Genomic DNA, 17,400 nt, shown 5'->3' with positions numbered 1-17,400 from the left:
GATGGGAGTTACAAAGAGTGAATGAGGCAGGTAAATACATACAATACATACATAAAAATGCTCCAAATCCACTGTGTCAGAGGAATAAAGTTTATTAATTCCACAACAAAATATAGCATACATCCTGTAACAGGTTTTATTATATATGCTTGCAAATATTCTCCAAAATGCTGTGACTCCCCTCTCACTTCTTATTAATAATGCGTGTCTTTCACATCTTCCATATTAAGCTCATCCATCAGGTCACACAGGTTGTCCACTAGATCCTCCATCAGAGCATAAACCTGTCAGATAGGTAGAGACACATATTTGGTATGAGGAAGACCATACAGATTAAAGCAATGGCATAAATTCTAACTACATTTCCTGGGTATGACTCAAGAGTGCTTAAAAATGCAGACTCACACAATTTTTAATCACACAACAGTTTAGTCTTTTCAGCAGACTCTACCTATCGAAATCCCCACTATTCAGAAACACAGGCAGTTTGTAATGCCGTCTAAAACTCCCAAAGTGTTCCAGCCTGGCCTCAGATATATGATGATGTCATCATGGTAATTTTCTCAAACTATGGAAACTCTTGTCAAGTACTGAATTTAAACATCAGTGTGGAGTATTTGAAGTCAATTAAATTACGTGCCTTGCTGTGCAGAAGCCTCGTGTAAACAGGCATCATCTTCACTACATTTGTTTGTTTAGGAGGCGGTTGAAGGATGCTCCCTGACTCATTTTCTTGGTTTTCCAAAGTTCCCTTTATCTTTGTTGTTTTTCCCTGATGCCCTTTTCCTGTTTCCTTTTCTCTTTCCCCCTTCTTTTGTGTGTCCTGTGGAAGATAGAGTTAAAATTAATGAGTGAAAGATATCAGTATTGCTTACAGAGAAATAATATTGTTAGCAAATAATTTAAGAATTTAAAAATTGTTTCTGTGATGTTTCTGGACATAAACTTACGAGGAATTTTCCTATCTAAGCATCATAATATCTCTAGGCAGCTATCAAAATAATTCTTTACACGCAAGGCACAAGGCTTAAAACCAGCACTGCATGGGCATGTTCTTCAAGGAAGCACTGTATTAAAAGCAAATACAATTCTATCGTGAAAATCTCTGGATGGGTTTGGGGACATCAAACTATTGTCAGTGAATACTCTTCATCCTGTTTCTACATCCACAAACATACATGTGGCACACAATTAAAAAATACAATCCACTATATATTGGGATGTTCGTGCAGGCTCCACTTATGCTGAACTGAAAATGCATATTTTATTCAGGAGTCTTTGTCATGGAAAGTGCTGCAAGGCAAAACCAGACAGTAGAAGATTCTGGATGCTAGGACAACATGAAACAAGAAGCAACAATGGGAAAACACTTGACAAACACAGTGACTTATCTATTTTGTTTCTGAATGCTGCAGTAAAAACAGCCACGCCCTACTTTTATGAATTGTACATATATATTAAAAAGTGACATAATAAAAGACAGTACATTTTCATATATATATTTAAGTCAAATTGCTGAATTGCAGAATCTGACATGTTGTCTTTGAAGTACTTTTAACAGAGGATTTAAACGGCTCGAGAGTCACTGTGTTCTGTTTTGCAGACCTGTGGAAATGAGGCCATGCAATGAGCTGAAACGGCTTGTCCAGTTCAGAACGACCACCTATTTCATGTCATGTTGTACACTGGATGCCCTGTGCTTTTTGAGTTAATGTATAGCTGCCACAGATGGCTTGGACTCACACCCTGGGCACACAGTTGGTGAGCAGGTGCACATTTTCACACAGTGTTCTGTTACCATGGTACCCTGCGAGTAATAGGCTGCACCTTACCTATGACTCAACCGTCATACAGAGCAGAAAATCACTCAGCAAAATATGTAGTCACACAGACAAAGCCGTGCTTCTAATCTAATACTTGAAAATCTTTGAAGCAGGAAAATGGAGGGGTGAACCATTAGAGGAGAGCTGTGACAGGTTCAAGTCCAGAACTGACACAGCAGTTCATCATCCTTGAACAACACAGTCAATTCAAGTTTCTCAATCACTCAAGCTCATAATTTGTGAATAAGACTGATTATAATGAGGTAGGATGCATTGTGGATAGATGCAAAAATAACAACAACAACAACAAAAACTATCAAATGCATTAGAATTAGTACTGAATAAAAGTTTTGCTGAATATCTTAACCGATCTGCCAAAGCACGAATGGCCAGTACCATGTTTTGCTTATCCATTATAATAATCTCTCTAGGGAGCAAAACACTAAATAGAGCCATTTCACATTCTGTATTACTAGTTTTTTAGTGGTAAGACAGAATGTGGATGGAGACCAAATGAATGTACCATAAAGATGCTTCCAGCAGGCAACTATAGAAATGGTTAAAATGTTTTCCTTACTTAAAATTAAGCACTGTAAACCAAACACACATACTATGACACATATAAAAAAGTATTTTAGGAAATTACCCTATAGAACAGAAAACTGCAGGTGTCTGTATTACTGACAACAAGCAGTCAGTAGTAACAACAAAACAGGCATCTGTTGAATGACTGATGAATGAATGAAGAGCTGACAGCTCGCCTGAAGTGGTGAAGGTGACTCATGTTTGTATCAGCTCAAGTAATGTGTCATATCTTACAAAATGACACTTTATTCATGATCCCAAACAAAAACCTTTGAATGAAGGTCATTCAGCCACACACACACACACACACACACACACACACACACACACACACACACACACACACACACACACACACACACACACACACACACACACACACACACACGCACTCCTGCACGATACCTCTAACTTTTGCATTCTCCTGCTGAAATACAATTTTTTCTCACCTCTACTTTTTTGTTAGTTGTTGGTATCTTGTCTTTTTTAAATTTGGATCTCGCTCCATTAGTTTCCTCAATAGCAGCTTCACTGACCTTTATATCACTCTTGATATAAAAGTTAGTGAAATCTATGCTTAATGGCACACTAGTATGCAAAACCAAAAGAAATATATACATGTCTGTGGTCCTGCCAAAGTGCTTGTATTTCCCCAGCATCAGTGATTATAAGTTTATCCTCTTTATCAGTCCATGCTTCTTTCTCTGGAAGGCCCAGCAGGTTCTGCAGCCACATGGCCTCAGCAGTCATTCTGTCCAGCAGTTTTCTCCACAGCTGCCGCCTGCAGGTGGCACCACACACCAATATAAGCTGAAGGGTTGTTGCACAGAGGCAGAGTACAGAACATTGGTATGTGTACAACAGAGAAACACATTAAGAAACTAGTCCTACATTACTACTCAGAAGTTAAGGAATTCACCCTAAGGTGCCAGCTGTTAGGGGATGTTTCAGTCCAGAAGGTTCAGAAAGCTGCAAATACAGAGAGTTGAGTTGGGCCAGGCCCTCTTCTCTTGTGAGGGAGTCCTGGGATGACTCTTCATCAGGTAGAGACAACACAGCCTTAAATATGTGGTAAGAAAAACAAACACACTAATATGATGTCCTTTATCATCAACACCATATGAAATCTCACCTATATATATTATAAAAAAGACTAAATTTGCTGCTTTTCATTGTAGTGTCAGGTTTCATGTCACTACTAGATAAATGTGTATACCTGTCGGAGAGTATCAACAGAGTAGTCCCAGGTGCTTCCTTGATCCAATTTTTGCCACAGTGCCTTCAGGCCCTCCACTGGCTCATCCCGGTACTGCAACTAAAACCATAGAACGTGTTCACCAGTCTGAAGCAGTTTATGTGTGAAGACATTTAAAAATAAAAAGTCCACTGACTGTTTTGGTATTGACATGATATTAGTTAAAAGTATTATAGAATATATAGTGCAACCTTTTGCATACATTTGTAATCTGTCCTTTCGAACTGGTGTGTTTCCCTCACAAATGAAAATAGCAAAAGTTATTCCAATCCATAAAAACGGAGAGAGATGTCAGTTTACCAATTATAGGCCAATATCACTACTCCCACAGTTCTCAAAAATTTTAGAAAAGTTATTTGTTAATAGACTTGATAAATATATTGAGAAGCATAATCTCCTAAGTGATAACTGATATGGCTTTAGAGTGAAAAGGTCCACTTCGATGGCAGTGATGGAACTTGTTGAAGGGATATCTAATGCTATAGATAATAAGGAATATACTGTTGGTGTTTTTATAGACTTAAAAAAGGCGTTTGATACAATTGATCATTCTATATTAATGAATAAACTAGAGAGATATGGCATAAGAGGGTTAGCATACAAGTGGATGAAAAGTTACCTGGATGAAAGATATCAATATGTCGAATTCAATAATGTAAAATCTAAGCAGTTGAAGGTAACTTGTGGTGTTCCTCAGGGCTCTGTGCTGGGCCCTAAATTATTTATATTATATATAAATGACATATGTAGCATTTCCAAACTGTTAAAATGTGTATTGTTTGCTGACGATACCACTCTGTACTGCTCAGGTAAAAACCTAGAACAGCTTCTGACTACAGCGGAAAAGGAGTTAAATATATTAAAAAACTGGTTTGATGTAAATAAGTTATCATTAAATATAAAGAAAACAAAATTGATTATTTTTGGCACTAGACAAATTAAAAATGTATCTAAAATAAGGGTTAATGGAATTGAAATTGAAAGAGTGTACGAAAATAAATTTCTTGGAGTGATAATTGATGATAAGCTGAGTTGGAAGTCTCATATAAACCATGTGAAAACAAAAATGTCAAAAACCATTGCTATTCTCTATAAAACAAAGCATGTCCTGAACAAAAAATCATCATACACACTTTATTGTACTCTGTTCCATATATGACTTACTGTCTGGAGATATGGGGTAATGCATATAAAACGAACACTCTTCCTATTTTCAAGTTACAAAAAAGAGCTATAAGAATTATAAACCAATCAAACTATATAGAACCAACTAACATTTTGTTTATTAATCTGAATACCCTGAAATGTTATGATTTAGTTGAATATAAAATGGCACAGATAATGTATAAAGCACAAAATAACTTGCTTTGCCCCAGTACTCAGAAGCTGTTCAAAGTCAGAGAGAGTCAATATGACTTAAGGGGAACAGATTTCTTTAAAAAAAACAAGATAAGGACAAATATAAAGCAGAGATGTGTTTCTTTTAGAGGAGTTAACCTGTGGAATAGTTATGACAGTGATTTAAAAAGGTGTAGTTCATTTTCAAAAAAAAAAAAAAAAAACAAACCCAAAAAACTCTTGATTCTTTTGCTTTGATGTAGTTACTTATCTAAGGTGGAAAGTTTTTTTTTGTTTTTTTGTTTGTTTGTTTGTTTTGTTTTTGCTTTGTTTTATTATTTGCTTCGAGCCCTGTGTACAGGAGCTGCATGCAAAAAGATCTTTTGTTAAAAGGGTTGGCGTAATAAGCAAATGCTTCAGCCAATACCTTTTGATTAGCCTTGTCTCATGCTTTCTTGCTTTGTGGTAGATCTTTGTTCTGTCTTCACTGAGATATTTGAATGCTAATCAATAAAATCAAATCAAATCAAATGTGAGGTTGTATGCGCCTGTGCACACAAAAGAAATTACTGCCACAAAACCTGAAGGTTATCACCATCAACAGTCACCCTTAAAAATGATGGATGTCATCATTTTTATTTATTCTTATGGCAAAGGAAAGAGATCAATATAAAACATGGCCATGTGAAAGGCCCTAAGAAGAACAATCACCATCTGGTAATAACTGACATGACTTAATGAGAAAAGTCTTCTAATATTTCAAATTAGAATAATCTTTAAAAGTAAACATTTTTATCCAAATGACTGCTTACAACTTACTGTCTGTTATTAAACATAATGTCCCATGTCCATTGATAATTATTTTAGGAGGCCATCATGCTCTATATTTGCTGGAAAGTAGTCTAATCAGCCTCCTAATTAGCCCAGTTAAAGCTTGGTTTCTATTGTAGTGCTCGGGGAAGACAAACCATATTGCATAGTACAGAGGCAACAGTGGCTGGTTCTATATATTAGTGGTTATGATATATTATTAGTTAATGACCTTCCATAAATAATGCAATTACTTGGTGCTGAATGAATAGGGACAAAGACAGAATATAGGATGAGGAGGGGAAGTCATAACAAGCTAATCATACTGTTGCACACACAGTGAATTTTCAAATAGAAGAACACATTAGCAGGTCAGCTCACACTGAATCAGGTGGCGTGACTAAGATTGAGACTGAAATCAATATGAACAAAAACACTCTAAAAGAAAAATGTGTCATGCATTAGTGCTACACCCTGCTGCACAATGAGCAATGTGTTTCACACTACTTATCAAAAAAAGGAAAGAGTTAAAAATGTCAAAGTCATCTACTCTCTATGGCCTATGCTGCGGTCCTAATATTGATTTGAACTAAAAAAATATATATACCGGTAATTAAAAAAAGTTTAACTGAGATACACTAAAAATATAGCTTCTTTCTGTGCATATGTTCCACCTTTGGGTTTCTGCTCAGAAATAGTTGCTCTGTGGTGATGTAGAGCTCTGCGGGTGAGCTTGGTCTTTCTGGACTGTGGACCTGGTAGAGCACCTCATAGACAATCGATCGGCAGATCTTTTCCCGAACTACCTTTTCCAGTTTTGTCTGCTTGTCCACAAACAAAAACAGAAAAAAGAGGAAAGATTATTTGTGTTAAGAGAAATACCAGTGCTATCTCTTTATTTGTGTTTTTATCTCACTCTCGTGGACTCAGCTGAATAGTAAAACTACCTCTATGAAAAGCCTCTCATCTGCAGTTCTGTCTTGGTACAGAGATATTCCCCTTAAGACAACTTGCATGGAGGCTCCTTGCAGCAGCACAGGATGGGTGCTGAGCTGCCAAATTTCTGTTTTGATGACTGGCTTCTCTGACTTAAATAGAAACTCCACTCGCTGGGTCTCACCTGGAAGAATGACACCTACAGGGAACAGAAAGCAACAGGGAAAACAGAAAGCTCGGTTGAGTGATGGGTCAATAGACAAGCGGTGTATGACGTACAAATGTTGGCGGCAGGTGTTCGGATCATGTTTGTGTGGTTACCAGAGGAGGCATTAAAGTAGAAGTGCACTTTCTGTGTTTGCAAACGGAGATTAGGAAAATTGTATGGCTTGGGAAGCTGCTGCCAGCTGTAGAAGATGACGGTGCTGCCCTCATTATGTAGGTCCAGGTGGGATGTGACTATTTCTCCAGTCAGGGCTTCAAAGAATATTGTAGCACTAATTCCTACTTCTCCCTGATAAGTGAGCATTGGAGAAAGAAAAGCAATTAAGTGTTAATTGTCAAAGGTACCAAACAGAATATGTCATTACATTGCGTGTTTTTATATACCTGTGCATGTGTTATTTGTGTGCTGAAGATACAATCAGACCAAAGTCGCCTGCAGCCCATGCATTATCATACAAACTGCATTATTAATTAAACATGGTTTTTAAAAGTCAAAACTCATGTAACAACCTATATAAAAAAGTGGTTATTAAGGGACAATTGTCAACAAAACTGCTGTTTTTCTCATTAAAGTCTAACTGTATAGGGAGGACTACAAGACCCTTAACGCAAGTACTCTACATAAACTGTTTCCATCCTATCAGTATTTGGAAAAGCAAGAAAAGTGGCCTATTCTGGTGAATTTATCAATACAATATACAGACTTTTCAGAAAAAACTGAATAAGCACCTGTTCCTCTCTCTTGCTCTCTCTAAGGTAAGGAATTCATTCTGTACCTGCTTTGAGAGAGAGTTTCCAGTCCAGGTAGCAACCTGACCACAGAATCTCAAGGTAGGCACATCTAAGTGAACATCTTCATGCTGTGCCAGTGGATCACTGTAGGAGACAATCACAAAGCAGAATAACTAAGACTACATTTAATGTAAGTCAGTTATTGCTAAAAAATATTTTGTTTGACGACAACTTAATTCCAGACCAGCATGTATGTGCATATACACTTGATATTCAGTCCCACCATTAGCCATTAAAAGGTGAAGATATTTCCTCCTTACATTGTTTGGCTATACTGTAAAATCTCTGTTTGAATTATTTTTAGACAGCAAAAAAGAATTACACTTTGACAAAATGGGAACTGTAGCAGATGTTATAAACACTGTAATTTTGTAAAAGACGCTGGCAGAGATTAAAAAAAGAAAAGAAAAGAAAAGAATGGTTGGATCAGAAGCGAGATGCAAAAAAGGCTCTTCTGTTCACATAATGAAAGGAGGCATGGGGGAGCTATTTAATCCAGCAATAATTACATAATTATAATCAATCATAAAGGCCTCATAAAATTTAGTACACTAAATTATTTAGAGGGCAGTTTTTTTAAATTATACAATTTACTTCTTAATATTTGTGAACTCGTAAATATAAAATAGAGAATATAAAATAGAGATGATACAAAATACAACCTTTGTGAAATACTGTTTTATGTTCAGTTCTGTCTTGCCTTAATAGTCACCTCACTTCACATTATGAAGACTGACTAAAAACTGTGTGGATACATAGTCTGATGTATGAATTAGCTATGCATACTCTCACAACAGATTCTCATTTCATAAACACTTTACTTCATTTTTGTGCATATCTGTGCACGATATGTCACCTGGTCCTAGGTTCTAGTGAGTGGAGAGCTGTGGATCAACAGCCAAGGATCTAAAGAACATGACCTTTTCTTTTTTGTCCAGCTAGCAAACAGGAAATTGCATCACAACCAAAAACTGAAAACAATATACAACATAATTACATATTTCTGACAACTGTTCTGTGTAAATGTAGTGTGGCTGACACCAACTGAGTTGGGTTTCTTAATAACTTCAAATAATGTGATGCACCTTCACCAACACAGCCCTGACCTTCAGTGGGCAGCTTATGAAAGGATATACTCTCAGTGCTTGAGTCGTTCCCCGTGTAAACTATAGGGGTCATTCCCTAAGAAGCCACATTCATACTCTTCTTCTCAATCATGAAATGCTTTGCAGCAAAACAAATCTGACAACATACAGTATTGAAAAGCCAATTACACAATGTGTGTTTGTAATACATGTTATGTAACTTCAATACACTCTGGACAAATGAGTCATGTTACAATACTGTATTATTGCTTTTCTGCAACACTGTGACAATAACAATACCCAGGCTGATATCAACTATCCAAGAACCAACCATGGTTGTAATGAAGGTTCTAATAATGAAGTGGTTCCATTATTTACATCAAGGGTTAACACTTCATTTAACAGTGACTCAATTACATTTTAGACACAATGAACTCTTAGCACTCTGCAAATAGGGATAGCATTTTGCCTAATTTTGATATTAACAGTAGAAAAATCTGGCCTTTTTCTAAGTATGGAAAACATTTAATTAATCATCAAGCAGCAAAAAGCAGTTATTTCTTACAGGTTCTGCTTGCTCTCCATCTCTTCTTCTTTGTTCTCTATTGAAGGACTGTAGGATGGTTTGCCAGAGCCAATCACTACCAGTTCACTGATGTCCTGTAATAGACAGATAGACAACAGAGTGGTTTGGAAGGTAGGGGTTAATTATGTACGATAACTAACGTTCTGGTTCTTGTTACTGACACCCTAAGTTCGTTTCACTCCAACAGATATGGCCAATTATGTCATGTCAGGCAGAGAGGTGACAGTCAGGTGGTGACAAACCCTTCAGCTTTAGAATATCAGGTTTTGTGGAGCACAATGTATGTTGTCATTGACCATACTAGAGGATATATAATTATTTTGCTATTGGTCTTTCTGACCCACACAGAAAGGGCAGAGGACAAACAAAAATTTCATCCTGGTTAATTTTTTTCCATAGGCTTGGCATTTCTTTCACTCTCTTACCCACATCTCGATTTTTTTCATGCTATCAGAACAAGCCGTTTCTGTTTGCCACAAGGTACTCCAGACCCTAAATCACCTGAGCATCACATTAGCCACCAGCCTGACAGAACACAGTGCAACCATTTTCTCTAATTGTATCGTTGCACAATTGGTGTGCGTGCGAAAGATGGGGGAGGACAATAAAACATAGGGGGAATGTACCAGCTGAGACCATCAATAAATAAATAAATAATTAAAAAGATGTCATTTGAATAAACCTTCCAATATTGAGCACCTGCTACTTTAAGCTAATAAGATTAAATGGGAACTGGCTGTGACGAGAAGCACATTTTTATTTAGGTGTTTACCCCAGAACCTCCAGCCTGCACTGATGAAGTAATTATAATGCAGAGAGAGAGGTAAGGCATGTTCAGTCCCTTTTCTTGGGTTCTGTTAGTTCACAGGTCTCAATAGTTCTACCCTATGACAGGACACGCTTCAGATTTCATAATCGTACCATTTCTGTGTTTGCATATATGTGAACAACTGTTAGGGTTTATGGAAGGGCCACCCAGCTTAATTAATCTTATTACACGAGTGCACTGAATATATACTTCAATAAAATGTTTCACTGTATATTTGCAATATGAGAACAGTTTTTGCGTGTAGGTGTGCTTATGCCCTCGAAGCTGCAGGCTTATGTGGATTTGAGTGGATGTATGAGTACATGTGCTTGTGAGCCTCGTCCACATACTGCAGTTTGTTCCTTGTTCAGAAAACCAAGGACAGTGTGCCCAATGCTGGATGTTCACAAGCTGTTTGTGAAGATAGAGACTGATTATGATGAGCTAGCAGCACCTGCTTGAGACAGAGTGTCCTGAGGGAGTGAGCAGCTTTTCTGAGGATAGAGTTGTTCAATAATGAAGCTTTCTTACAAAAAAACCCAAAAAACTAAATGCAATGATAAACTGTACTATGCATATCAAATTAGTTTCCTACACAGCGCATAGTGATATTACTGTCCAAGTCCAACTTTTCAGCTTTTTCTTGCACAGTGTTTACTGTGACTTGGATTGTGGTTTAGATTTGAGATATAATCAGAGGTTTTCAGGAGTGGGTTCTACAACATCAGTATTGGTGCACAATATTATACTGGAAAATATGTTGGAGGCAAATAAGGGTGCTGCACAAGATCCTATATACTACATATACTATACACTATACTACTATCATGAGGAACTGTTTGATTTGATAAAGAAAGCTATAAGATGATGACAGAGTGATTTGTCATAAAACATTTTAATGTGGAAATGTGGTATATCTAATTAAGACTACTGGAATTTTGAGGAAATATTTATAGAGAAAAGAGTTCAACAACCAGTTGGGTTGTGTTTGTAGAGTAACTAGTCCTAAATCCACCTAAAGTGAATGAGATAGTTGCTGCCTTCAGGAGAACTAGGAAAGTGACTTCTCTCCACACTATATAAATGGTGAGGGGGTAGAAAGTTTCAGTGACATCAAATACCTGGGTCACAACATCACTAAGGATTTGGCAGGGACCATTAACACCTCCCTTCTAGCAAAGAAAGCTAAGCATAGGCTTTTCTTATCAAGAAAGCTTAAAGCTTAAAAAACTGAACTCCCATCTCATATATTAGTGAATTTCTACAGGTACACAACAGAGAGCACTCTGCACTACCGTGTCGCAGTGTGGTACAGCAGCTGCACTGCAGAGACAGCACTGCTGCACTGTTAGCAACATTATCAAAGACTCAGTGCACCCTGGACACAGATCGTCCTCCTCCCATCAGGTAAAAGATACAGGATCATCAGAACATACACTAAATGAGAGAGAAATAGCTTTTTCCCCATAGTTGGGGAAGTCCTCTTCCACCCCATCCTATGGAGTGTTTTGTCTTATTGGTTAAAAGATTTAATCGATATTTTTCATTACTGGCTTGTTTATGTCCATGTCCTGTAAAACCTCCTTAATTAGCTGGCGCTGATGCTGCAAGTACGTGCTCTGGCTCCAAGTTCGTGAAGCTGGCCGTAGAGTCTCAGCACAAATGATTCCTGGAACAAAAAAATGAATTTCAGTTTTACAGACTGAATTTGCTCATGTGTAGGAGTTTCCTGCTCTCCCAACTGAACGATCATTCTGCATTTATATGCTTGTTTTGTTTGTTTGTATGCAACCACTTAACATACATTTTATGACGTGAGGGCTTTCTTTCTCTTATCCCAATCGTAATTATTACAAGAAAACTGTCCTTTCATAAATCTTTTTTTGACTTGGGAAAATGCAATTTCATGCGAATAAACAATGAGAAAAACTGCATCAAAACAGGGGCTAAGGGGTAAAAATTGGAATATAGCATAGGTGTCTGTGATCACCTGATTCCTGGCATATCCTCTGTGGTTGTCCCATCTGTGTGATAGTTTTTTGTCTGCCCCACTCGGTCTGCGTCAGAGTGGCTGTAATACCGCTCATTTCGTCTCCATAACGCTGTGGGAGACTCCAAAACTCACTGCCCACACGATAACCCTAGAGAAGTTAAAGAACAGCTTTAGAGATTTTAGTCACTGGAGAACTACCAAAAAAAACCAACAAAAAAAAACCAAACAAACCCAACAGTCTGATGGATGACTAAAGACAGAGTAGACCGGCAAAAGCAAATATGTGTCATACATATCCTGAGTGGATGAGTGGCATGACTCGGTTTAGAAATTTCCTCTGCTCCTGAGTTTCTCTATAATGGTTGGCTTGATTCATCAGAAGTTTTTCGACTGGCCTATGGAGCAAATCTTGACACCATTGAAAGAGAGACAAGACATTAACGCAGACTTAGGAAATTTGCATTTGCTTCTAATGAGAGATTTGTGGGTAAAGGCTCTAATAATGATGCACAGTTTATCTCTTTTCGGTGCAGGCTGTTGTAGTCTCTAATCAGCTCACCAGATAAGAAGTCCTGCTGTTGTCTTCGATGTCTCACATGTTTGTCCCAATTCTGTAATGCATTACCCTGGATGTTTCTTTGGCTTGAAAGAGTTTCTGTTTCTACAGCATCCGAGGGACTCCTTTCTTTGGCCTCACATAGAGGATCTCCTAGGGAATTTGGTATTCGCTTCACCAGCTGGTTGGCAATGGGAAAGGTTAGTAACACAGTGAAGTCAAAGAATTACAGTTGTATTTGTTCATCTACAGAAACTGGAACATTTAAAAAATACCTCTGCCTCCCCTTTAGCCTCTAGATAACTTCTGTAATCCTCTAAGCTACCCAGGATGGTGTGTGGAAGAATCATCCCGTGCTCATCAAACCGAACCCCCATTGATCCTGAGTGGAAAGGACAGGGACAAAAAGAAGAAAAGTTGCATATCACAAACAGGATATATTTAACTTAATCTAATATCCAACATAATAATCCATTTGTCCATGAGAGCAAAAGAAAACAACTGACCTCTGAAGTCGAGAAGCTGGCAGTCAGAATCCAAATTCTCTTGCTTCCTAGCTCTCATTTCATCATCTGCTGATGTTTTACTTACACGTGCCATAAGCTCTTGTTTCTGATGGCTCTTTGGTATCTTCAGCATACAAAGCAGTAGTCATAATATACCAAGTTAAACATTTAAGTGGCATCAAGGAGAATTTAGATTAAAACAAAAGTTTTGCTAATGAACTGTTAATACTGTCTATATTGATGAAGTAAATTTACTTTATTGAGCTTCTGTGGATACATGGTAAGAGTCCCGTTGCAGCTTCTTGGTCCCTGAGAAGAGGAAATTAGAAACGAGGTGTTATGACACTGTGTTTTCTGGCTAATTTAACAGGCAAATTAAAATGTGCCATGTTTTGTTGTGATTCCACAACTGAAGGCTTTAAAATGTAAAAACAGATTGTACTTCACCGTACATAAAGTCCAATGCTCACATGTACACATGCTGATACAAAGAGTGCCTTGGAACACTGACATGGTTATGCAATACTGCTAATTTGTCCTTATCCAACAGTTCCTTGTTATAGTTTCCATGGCCACAACAATAATTAGTTTCTGGCTTTTCTAAGCGTTTTCTTCCTTTTTTTCAATTCTTCTGATCACAGGTTCAATACAGTTTTCAAACTGGTTTTGATGAGAACCAAAAGATGGCCTTGTCCTTTGAGGAAAGAATCTGCTGCAGTGCTTTTACACATGTTTGGAAACCAAAAGTTACTGATGCTGACACATATTCTGACTGAGATTTTGTGTTTTTATCTCTCTAATTTAAAGCTTTACATGTCTTTATATTGCTCCTTTGTATTAGTCTAGATCCGATTAAAATCAAGTACACAAATATAAGACATAATAAAGAAATACTATGGTTTATGTTTATCCTGGCTGAAATCTCACTGGTAAATCACAACCTTACCAACAAAAGGGGAAAAAACAGGTCGAAAAAAGTTAACAGACCGAAGTTGAGAATTATTTATGTGTATTTAATTGTAATCCTAGTTTAGTTTGGATCTGCTCTCTATGTGTCGAAGCTAGGTTTTTTTGATTTTACAGAACTGCACAGGAATGCAGGGGAGACGTGTGCGAGAACAACAGTAAACTATTTCATTGACTTTGTTTATCTGTATTATTTTTACAAAAGTAAAACGTCTACGTATTTCCTCCGCCACAGTACAGAAAGGTACATGTAGCTACATACATATGATAAACTATCCACAATCACCAGTGAAACCACTGACAGGTGGAGAAGTCAAACAGCGACACAAATTTAGCTTGACATAATAGAAAAGAGGAAGAAGCAGACAGAGGTGAATGACTGATACAGAGGGGTTGTAGGTCACCCGAATAACTTCAAGTTCTTAACTCTTTCTTCGGTAACTTACCGCAGCTCATTTCCCCTTTTATACAGTAGCGCTAGAGAGGCAATGTAGCATTAACAAAGCTAAAGCTCCAGTTTGCTGTACAGTAACCATGGCAACAGACGCCCTAACTTACGAGTCGCTACACAGACACGAGAAAGCAAACTATTAGAGTTATATTTAATATTAGTGGAGGGAATAAAAGTTTTTTTCCCTTTATCTTACTATATTATTTACTGATCTATTCAGATTTAAAAAAAAAAAAATGTTTAACCTACGTATTGATTTTAATTTCCTCTACACCTTTTATTGTATTCCCATTCCTTATTTTTATTTAACTATATTTTGTGTTTTAATTAATTAAAATATTAATTGATTTAATTGAAAATGTAATTAATTAAAATCAAATCACTGCACTGCTCTATTAGCAGCAAACAACACAAATTAGCTGCTAATTAACTCTGTCATATTGTTGCTGCACTTTCTTTTCTTTTCTTTTCTTTTCTTTTCTTTCTCTTTGGTAGTCTCCCATATCATGTAGAAAAGACTAATGCATTAAGTAGGTCGAGTTTTCTCTGCTTGGTTGCACATCCTATTTCATCTTCTTCTTTCTAAACAAGGTGTTCTCTTGGAGAACACAACGAGCGTTCCTGTCAATCAGCATGACGTCATCAAACCACGGGGCTGTGATATCTATATAAAGACAAGTGACATCAGCCGCCCAACCAAACACACGCTTGAGCAGCTCCATAAAACGGCAGATCGTTGATTCTATCTAGCTGCAACAGCGCGGAGTCAGCGTCCGGAACCATCCTAAAAAGATGGAAATGGGTAGCATCTCTACCGGCACATCACCCACCCCCGTCACAGTTTCCCACCAGATCAAACGCTCTACAAGAGAAAACCCTCAGTTTCGTGGTAATATGGAAGGGCAGTGCGCTGGTTCATCAAAAGTTTTACTGGCTTACAAAAACGCATCGCAGCACTTGAATTCGTCTGGAATCAAAGCGGGCTTGGGCATACTTAAAGTCGCTACCTCCCAATGGAAACAGGAAAAAAAGACGCTTTCAGGAGCAGCAGTAAGGCAAATGTCTGCTGCCAACAACAGCCACCCTTGCAAGAGATCCCCACTTGATCAGCTGGCAGCTCTGGTTCTCCATGGTCAAACCCGGCATCGCCAGATTAGTCAGGGGCACCCACAAGATCCTCTTTACTTCACCAAGCCACAGAACTCTAAGCGCATCGTAGTTCTTGGTGCTCCACGGGTCGGAAAGACCTCAATCCTAAGAAGATACATGATAGACGGATTTGTGGAGGAGTACAAGCCCACCTCCGAGGATTTCCTAAGGAAACTGTTTCGCATCCGTGGGGAGACCTACCAAATTGACATCCTGGATGCATCCCGGGAACGGGACTTCCCAGCCAAGCGGCGGCTGTCTATCCTCACTGGTATGTATTTTCTCGGTTATAATCTCTGTTCTGCTAAAAATAAACAATTTAAAAAAATGCCTGTATGTGTTTGTTGAATAAGAATAAAGATTTTGGATGTGAAACTGTATGCGCAATGTGTAAAACTCTGTCTTAAAAAAAACTTGTGTTTTGTTTTTTCTTCTATAGGGGACATTTTTCTTCTAGTATTCAGTTTAGATGATCGGAGCTCTTTCGAAGAGGTGTGCGCACTGCGAAAGGAAATTCTGGCTGCTAAATCCAAGCTCATCAGATCCACTGTGCCAGAGCATTGCGCACAGCCACAGGTTCCTCTGGTGGTCTGCGCCAACAAGGTGGATCTCCAGGAATCCGAGAGAGAAATAACTAAGGCAGAGGTTCTCCAAGCCCTCGGGGATGACTGCGCCTATTTTGAAACGTCTGCTAAGGAGAGCACTAATCTCGAACAAGTATTCGAGACTTTGGCAAAGCGAGGTGGGCTTCCGACCGAAACTGGCCCGTCGCAACACCGCAAAGTCTCTCTCCGCTCATATCAGGCAATGCGGAGCGGCCGTGTAGCGGGGAGGGGGAAGCAGGTCTCTGATAGAGATGTTCCCTGCGGCACACTGTACCCACTGGCCCGGCGACCGAGTTTTACCACTGACCTTCGTCAGGTTATTGGACCACATACGACAAGGAAGCCCGGCAAAGGACTGGAGAAATGTTATATTCAGTGAGAGACACACAAACTATGAGAAGAAACACAGAGCGAATAACACAGTTCATAAAGCACCGATATTTATTTAAAAATAATAATAATGCCTTATTGTGCGTTTACATGTACTTGAAATGTTTTTGAAATAAAATATTTTTTAATATTATAGTGTGTTCTTTTTTTCTTTCTGAGTATGGACAAAGTAGGAGGAGGTTGAGTCAGTACTTTGACTATTTGATTATTGTATGACTATTGCATAACCTATATTCAGAAATCTATTAGATGGCAACTCTTTTTCCTCACCCACGCTTGTTTTCGCTTCCTGTGAGTCTCTGTGTGTGTAATACTGGATTCGTGATTGCCAGCAGTCCACAATCTGAATCCCACACATCCCAAACAACCAGCTTAAAGGTTTCCAGTTGGCATACACTTTCCTCATCCTACATCATACCCTATAAATTATTCCTAATATAAACCTACCACTCAAGGGCTTCTATGAACTCAACTATTTAGCTTTCACTTGCATGGTTGTTCTTCATTTTTTATATTTTGAAGCTGAAGAAGTCTCCCTTCA

At 38.2% G+C, this 17,400-nt stretch overlaps 3 protein-coding genes across 5 annotated transcripts in view; 2 read left to right on the top strand and 1 right to left on the bottom strand.

Annotated features, from left to right (window-relative positions):
* Nucleotides 1-76: 76 nt before the first annotated feature.
* On the bottom strand, nt 77-14,826 carry mycbpap (mycbp associated protein). 3 transcript variants are annotated; one of them, XM_076885107.1, is made up of 18 exons: nt 14,711-14,826; nt 13,554-13,607; nt 13,299-13,437; nt 13,068-13,174; nt 12,796-12,973; nt 12,529-12,644; nt 12,234-12,384; nt 11,794-11,912; nt 9,415-9,509; nt 7,749-7,848; nt 7,069-7,261; nt 6,759-6,946; nt 6,486-6,635; nt 3,625-3,723; nt 3,328-3,467; nt 3,027-3,189; nt 641-823; nt 77-284 (listed from the first exon to the last, which is right to left on the bottom strand). In XM_076885107.1, exons 2-18 carry the CDS (start codon nt 13,575-13,577, stop codon nt 195-197), a joined length of 2,235 nt encoding a protein of 744 aa, XP_076741222.1. In that variant the 5' UTR covers nt 13,578-13,607; nt 14,711-14,826; the 3' UTR covers nt 77-194. The 3 variants fall into 3 exon arrangements, with proteins under 3 accessions (XP_076741222.1, XP_076741223.1, XP_023010176.2); XM_076885108.1 differs by having other exon boundaries at nt 6,486-6,632; XM_023154408.3 differs by having other exon boundaries at nt 13,299-13,422.
* LOC101478999 (GTPase IMAP family member 9) overlaps nt 10,886-17,400 on the top strand; it is a 27,201-nt gene continuing 20,686 nt past the window's right edge. Inside the window, exon 1 of the mRNA XM_076885110.1 lies at nt 10,886-10,895. The gene's annotated coding sequence lies outside the window, so the exon portion shown is untranslated. The remainder of the gene's footprint in view (nt 10,896-17,400) is intronic.
* rasd2b (RASD family member 2b) lies at nt 15,428-16,952 on the top strand. The gene is made up of 2 exons (XM_014411928.3): nt 15,428-16,135; nt 16,304-16,952. The coding sequence occupies exons 1-2, from the start codon at nt 15,508-15,510 to the stop codon at nt 16,846-16,848; spliced, it is 1,173 nt and encodes a 390-aa protein (XP_014267414.3). The 5' UTR covers nt 15,428-15,507; the 3' UTR covers nt 16,849-16,952.

Source organism: Maylandia zebra, linkage group LG6, assembly GCF_041146795.1.
Source record: "Maylandia zebra isolate NMK-2024a linkage group LG6, Mzebra_GT3a, whole genome shotgun sequence".
NCBI classification, from domain to species: domain Eukaryota; kingdom Metazoa; phylum Chordata; class Actinopteri; order Cichliformes; family Cichlidae; genus Maylandia; species Maylandia zebra.
This window is presented reverse-complemented; position numbering and strand designations above follow the sequence as displayed.

Excerpts from the sequence above, each read along its gene's own strand:
- mycbpap (XM_076885107.1), bottom strand. The coding sequence starts at position 13,577 with ATGTATCCACAGAAGCTCAATAAA. Across the intron at positions 3,724-6,485 it reads TTCTGAGCAGAAACCCAAAG|TTGCAGTACCGGGATGAGCC; the intron begins GTGGAACATATG and ends CTATGGTTTTAG. Across the intron at positions 3,190-3,327 it reads CTAACAGCTGGCACCTTAGG|GCGGCAGCTGTGGAGAAAAC; the intron begins GTGAATTCCTTA and ends TGCCACCTGCAG.
- rasd2b (XM_014411928.3), top strand. The coding sequence starts at position 15,508 with ATGGAAATGGGTAGCATCTCTACCGGCACATCACCCACCCCCGTCACA. Across the intron at positions 16,136-16,303 it reads GCGGCTGTCTATCCTCACTG|GGGACATTTTTCTTCTAGTA; the intron begins GTATGTATTTTC and ends TTTCTTCTATAG.